Source organism: Danaus plexippus (genome assembly GCF_018135715.1).
Source record: "Danaus plexippus chromosome 3 unlocalized genomic scaffold, MEX_DaPlex mxdp_25, whole genome shotgun sequence".
Taxonomy (NCBI): Eukaryota; Metazoa; Arthropoda; class Insecta; order Lepidoptera; family Nymphalidae; genus Danaus; species Danaus plexippus.
In genome coordinates, this window is record NW_026869844.1 from 615,857 (window position 1) to 623,104 (window position 7,248).

Sequence of the window (7,248 nt, forward strand, 5' to 3'; positions counted from 1 at the left end):
GCACTGTTAAATGACTGTTATTTAAAAAAAAATCCATTAAATCATAATTTTCGGAAACCACACCAAATATTTTCGAGCTTCTTTTTTTAATACCAAGCCGCATAAGATACAATTAAGACTGAGGCTATCACCGTTCAGGCAGTCTTATCAGTATTCTAGTGATATAAAGATAAATTCGTTGACAACTTGAATTGGTCGATAAAAAACTCAATTCGTGACCAGTTTTTAAAAGGAGTGGATAGTGTATAAATCGATTGATGAAGTTGTGTATTTTAATATCGATATGGCTTACACAAGTTTTGTCAGAAGGCACCAAGAAACAAGAATCACTATTGGTTCAAACTAACTCTGGGCTGGTTCGAGGATATAAGGATCTGAATGAGGATGTCTTCGTATTCCTTGGAATACCATACGCTACAGCACCCACTGGCGACCAACGATTTAAGGTAAACAAATGAAGAACTCCTTTTTGCTTGTTTAATTTAGTAAAGTAAATAAAAACTCAAAATTTAATATAGAAGTTATAAATTTAAATCTCAATAATGAACTAAGAAAAACTCCAATTAATTAAATTGAGCGTATCACGAACCCATTTTATTTTTATAAAATATTACTTTTACGTCTCTATATTAGTATAATAGTTGCGGATTGTCATAAAATGTACATATTCAATAAATCTTTTAAAGTATCTAAAAAAATTACAATATAAATTATAATACTAAATAAAAACCTTAACCCAACGCCACTTAGATTACAGACAAAGTTCATATAGAAGTATATCTAAATTTTTCATAGATAACCTTCTTAACCCTTGACCGTCAAAGTATTTACAGTACTGTATAAAATTAAAAACATTTAAAATATAAAATAAATAAATAAAAAATATGATTTAACGAGATATAACAATTTTAACAATTTTACGACTTCAACGAGTATTTTATTTACGAAAATTATTTCAGGGCCCATTGCCACCTCCAGTCTGGTTGCACACGTTTGAAGCAGTAGATGATAGAATCATATGTCCTCAATCAAACGTTTTAGGAATTTTGGAGTCAAAGGTCATGAAGGAAAATTGTCTGATTGCAAATGTTTACGTTCCAATGACAGAGAAAAAAAATCTTTCTGTCGTCGTCTACGTACACGGTGGCGCCTTTGCATTCGGATTCGGAAAGCTATCCACACCGACGAAACTAGTCAGCAGCCAAATGTTATTGTCGTGTCATTTAATTACAGATTAGGAGCACACGGGTTCCTATGCTTAGGCACTAAAGACGTACCCGGTAATGCTGGTATGAAAGATCAAGTTGCACTGCTGCGATGGGTAAGAAAAAATATTGCGTTCTTTGGAGGTAACCCAAATGACGTCACATTAGCTGGATACAGTGCAGGGTCCTCATCAGTAGATCTTTTAATGTTGTCGAAAATGGCTAAAGGTCTGTTTCATAAGGTTATTCCGGAGAGTGGTGCAAGTACTTCTCCTTTCAGTATGCAAGTTGATCCTATACAGAATGCAAGAGAATATGCCAAGCTCATAGACATAGAAAATGTTGACGACATATTAGAAATGGAAAAAAGTTTCAAGAAAATGTCATATGAAGTTTTACAATCAGGAATCTCAGCGATGAGAAAGGATATAACATTTCTTTTCGTTCCTTGTGTGGAGAGGGACAATGGACAAGAAATGTTTCTTGAGGAGGCTCCAGTTAATATTTTAAAACGAGGGGACTTTCCCAAAGTGCCTATGTTGAATGGCTTTTCTAGTATGGAGGGTTTGGTGTTTATAGAATACTTTGATGTATGGAAAAATGAAATAAACGACAATTTTGCAGACTTTTTGCCGGCTGACTTAAATTTTGAAAGCAAAGACGACAAAATTATAGTAGCAAACAAAATTAAAGAATTTTACTTCGGTGATAAAAAAATTGACGATGATACTATTATGCAATACATTGATTTTAGGTCGGATACTATGTTCGCTTGTCCTACTTTGAGAAATGTGCATCATTTACTTAAAGCGGGACATAAAGAAATATTTTTGTACGAATATTCATACACGGACGAATACAGTAGAGTTGTTCCACATATTAATGTACGGGGAGCAACTCATTGTGCGCAAACTGACGCAGTGATTGATATATTTAACCCTTATTCAAGTATACAGTATAATAACAATGATTTACTTAACATGAAGCGTATTATGAGGGAGCTGTGGGGAAATTTTATAAAAAATGGGTAAATATTTGGTAATATTTATTATATATATTCATTTATTTGATAAATCGTACATTCAAACGGTGGACCCGCTCAACCTTTTATAATAAAACATCGTTTGGAGGTAAAAAGGTCCTTAGAGAAAGACAGATTTTTTGACTCGCAGTTGTATAAATAGTTTTCTTTGCATTTGCAGAAAACCTACGGCTTCAGGAACGCCTGAGTGGAAACCTGTAGACCTTAATGAGCCCCATCATATGGCTCTTAAGAAAGATCTGGAACTTAGAGGACCATTGTTAAAAGAAAGATGTCGCTTTTGGGATGAAATCTATGATTCATATTACAAGTTTCCCATATCTCCTTCGACTTCACCACAAGAACACAGTGAACTGTAGTTATAGTTAAATTATTAGTCCCTGAGAAAAAACCTCATCCAGGGTCCAAAGATTTTCAAGTAGTCGTTTTTCCAGAGTGACCAAAGGCAATAGTTTGGGATTGTTACTAGTTTATTTGTTTCTTATTAACATGTAAGGATAATAATTTGTGTATTTAGCATCTTTATAATGTTGGGCTCATTAAAAACAAAAATAAGCGTATGTAAAGTAAGCGTTGCTCTGTTTTATTCTAATAAAGATCGAAATATTTTATTACATGTTTCGATGAGAAACACGAATTGAATTGAAGTAGGCAAAGGTGAAAAACTTATTTGATTTATATTTCAATTGCTATGAATATGTTTCCTTGATAAATGTTCTGAAATCTATAAATAAGATTAACTTATCAGGGTAATTGCATTAAAACTGATAAGACGGATGACTAATAATTTAATATGATTATCTATTATTTTGTTGAATAACATGTTAATAAATTCTATACTATACCTACGAACACATACACTAATGATTTTATTGGGATTAGATAATATTTAAATAAAAGCAATTGTAAGAATTCTTATAAATCAAGATATATTTATTCACACAACGTCATTACGAGGAAAGCAAAAGCAGAAGAAGAAAAAAACGTCTCTATCGGCAGACACGAAATGTTCTTACAAACATATACAACCTTACAACTTTATAAAATTATTTTCCCAACAGATTTCTTAGTATAATCACAAAATTGTCATAGTTATAAAGAAGAAGGTGATAAAGTTTTCATACCTATTATAAATTTAGGTAATAAAGTATTAAAAAATAAAGAATAGAAATATAGAAATAATGACTGATGAATAGAGTGGGGTGGTTTAAAATTCTTTTCCAAGGCAAACTTTGATCGTAAATATTAACTTGATAATATTCATATGAAGTAATTTATAAAATTTTTGTTATCATAACTGAATCTTTAAATAGTTATGTTGATGTTATATCAGTCGTAGACATGACAGGCAACAATAAATTATCATTTTAGATTTGGAGCTATAATTGCAAGTTTTATGTTTGTTTATTTTATACTTTTATAATGTGGACATTGGTTTTATTTTCCTTGATAACATATTCCTCGATTGCTTAAATTTCTTCTGAATGTCCTGCATCCAAGTCACGCGTGAATATTAAAGAAACGTTCGCGGTGGTCCATTAAACACGATACCAGCAGGCACTTTCATCGTGGGCTCCCGTAAGATATATAAAAAAAATCAAGTCCCACCCAAAACATATAGTTTCAATTAAATTTTACTTAAGAAATAACAGCTTTAATTATATACACTGGAATATCTGAGAAGAAATAGTAAGTAGTAGGTATAGAAAAGCGGACTCAGGAAAATGTTTAATTAATAGTTTTGTATTAATAATACTTATTTCAAGTTAATCATATTTTAAACGTATATTTAATAGTTATAGATTATAAAAGAAAATATCCATATTCATATAACCTATATTTCTTTACCATTATAGAGAAAAAACATTGAATAAGTATTGTAGAACAATGAGGAATTGTCTTAATTGGGATTTAAATATTAATTAGACGTGTAGAAACATCATACTCGCCTATATTTGAAACATAATCAGATTGGTTTTATTAAAGGAAACTATGAGATAATTACTTGTATTAAGTCAGGTTACATTATATTTTTGATATCTAAGATTTTCGCGTGTACGTGTACGTTACGTACATGTACGTCATTGAAATGAAACTAAGTTATTCGGATAAATAAGCGTTTTTAATTATTTTATTTCTATATTTTTCCGACATTTCGATTATTTATCACCAACCGCGATCATGGACAGACGAGGTAGTCGCTAAAAAGTAATCAAAATGCCGGGAAAACGTAGAAATAAAATAATAAAAAAATTATAGTTATCCGAAAAACTTGTTTTAAACTAATATAATTAACTAATATTTTTGTATTTGTACAAAAATATTATTTGTAAGCGTTGGTTAAAAGTAACCTTAATAGGGACTCATGAGTATTTTTTGGTGTTAAATATTTTAGGGAATTAAATCGAAGTGCGGTCAGTGTGGTAACCAAAATCTAAATTTGCACTGACTCTTGAAACCGAATGAGGCTAAAGTTTAACTTAGCTTATCCGTTCACTGAGGGTCAAATTATCTTTAATATGGGTCTATGGATTTGTTGAGTTTAATCTTTAACTAATCTTGTCATGGCGCCATTGTGATGTTGATTGGACGACAATGTTGCCATTGTAAAATATGCTCACAAATAGTTTCAAACGAAAAACAGATCACATAGTTGTTTCTTATTTATGTTTTTATATTAATATATTTATATATGTTTCCGTGTGTTTTTTTGTCATCCTTTCCAGCGTTAAATGATGAGTTAATTTTGATGAAACTATGTACTGTATTGTATATATAGCCACTTTCGCTTACTTCCATTATACGATCAAAGCGGTAGTAAGAATCTGTATCGTAATGTACTAAAAAACATATTATATGTCTCTAATGTTATAATTATCGTAAATTTTATATATTAAAGATTATTTAAACAAATTTTATTTTAGTTCACTCACTATCTGTGATTATGTGTTCTTGCACGTAAGTAGTATTTTCCGTATGTCAGGTGGAGAAAGCACAATATATCTTTATATGACTGGTACATTGTTATAAATCGAGTAGAGAATTTAAGTTTGCAAGAATATCGGTTAAATCGACTTACGAGTTGCGATAAGTCTTTAACAAGTATTAAGATATCTTAAAACCAAATACTTATAATGTCAAGAATCAAGGAAAAATAAATTAACCGCGGTGTACCTACTCTTTAGATCTTTTAATCGGACAGGATAAGCCATACAAAAAGGTAAATCGGATAAACAAAGAGATGTACAGATTTTTTTAAAAGTTTTTTAAATGTTAGTATCATTTAAATGATCACATTTTGACGCACTTATTATTAAAGAGCTTATTAGATAGCCGTTTAACATTTGTAATGTTTGCGACATAATTTTTGTTTACTGTAAAATGTATAATATATAATTTTTATTTTTTCTATTATATCAATCACTTCTTACAAATATTTGAAGTAAATTTATATCTCTTAATATGGTTTTAAAGTGCAACAAACATTTTTTATGCCGCGTCTTGCACATAAACTGAAGTTTAACTGAACTCAGAGTAATCTTAGGTTAAAACAACACACATCAAAAGTCTTTCATTTCAATTCGTCTTTTTTATTTAGATAGATAGGGGTCCCTTAAACCTACACCTGGGTCGCAAGTCCAAGGCGCTGTTGAAACGTTTGTCCCTGCAACGCGATGGACCCGACACCCGTACGGTGAGTCCATATATTGCTAAGAAGTTTTTGTCTCTGGTAACATTTATTACTTGGAAACAAAATGTCATTATATAATATATTTAGTATTAAAGTCTTCTTCGACAATTTTGAAAGAATTAGCGTAAAAGAATTATTATTTAAAAGAATTATTGCAAACCTATTTTCAATGTTACGTTTATGTATTTAATAATAAGAAATTAATTGTGTGTTTGTTTGATAGAGTCACAACATACGTGTGTATATATATTTACCTTTACCTTGTAAACAGTTTGATAACTATTAAAAAAAAATTATGACTTGAATTACGCTACCCTAAGAAAAACGTTACCTTATGAATAATTTAGTTTATGAGGTAATTTTCAGGTCTAACAAATCGGTATAATTCTTAACATGTCGCAGTTTAAAAACAAAACTGAAACGAGTCAATGTATACAGTTACCATAACTTTATAATTACAGTCGCTACGAGTTTTAAATTTTTTTACGAAGTTAAACTGCTTCCAGTCCATTTTAAACCCCTAGAATTTTTAATGATGATTCCAGTTTTTCATTTCACGTAGTTTCAACAGTTTGTTTTAGTTTCTATTCAAAAATATATTCTCCTATTTCATATTTTATACAAAGAATTATTTTTTTTACAGTGTGTATTATTTTAGAATAATCTAGAAACCTTGAGATATCTTATTACCTGTAAATAGTTCAGGATCAAATCATTATTCGATCAATCATAATAGCTCATCAATTGAGAAGTTCTCTTTTAAGCAAGATAAAGTTGAAGTTCTTTCGTAACTTATATCTGACGGTTTATAACTATTTGTTTCCCATTTATCACTAATATAAAACACAAAGAACAGTTAAAACTTAGGATTTTTTCTTTAAGTATCAAGACGACTCATACGTTCAAGAAGAAATGCATGATATACAGTACCTTCTCATATTTTATTAATTGGGAAAGAAAATCCTTAGATCTGTATTAAATTACACGAGATGTTTGCAGCTGCTTCTCCTTTGATGATGATTTACGAATAATTAATATAAATCAACAATATTCTTCACACTTTTTAAGTTTGTAACAAATCATAATAAATTTTAACTAAAAAAAGTTTCTGCTGATATTATTGAAATTATTCTATTAAGTTTTCCACAAATTCTATGATACTCTAAATAACACCTTAAATGCAATACCAAAGATAGTTTGGAACGCCAAAGTAGGAAATACTATAAATGATGATCATATCCGAAACGTAACTGAAACGTAACGAAACTGAAGTCACAAGAACATCTCCGAAACACGAAAACCAGACTTTT

At 30.1% G+C, this 7,248-nt stretch overlaps 1 protein-coding gene across 1 annotated transcript; it reads left to right on the top strand.

Moving 5' to 3' along the window:
• The first annotated feature begins 206 nt into the window (after positions 1–206).
• On the top strand, positions 207–2,856 carry LOC116767889 (esterase FE4-like). The gene is given in 4 exon segments (XM_061526768.1): positions 207–446; positions 960–1,203; positions 1,206–2,232; positions 2,408–2,856. Coding segments are annotated over 4 exon segments (1,659 nt in total). The 5' UTR covers positions 207–257; the 3' UTR covers positions 2,607–2,856.
• The last annotated feature ends 4,392 nt before the right edge of the window (positions 2,857–7,248 follow it).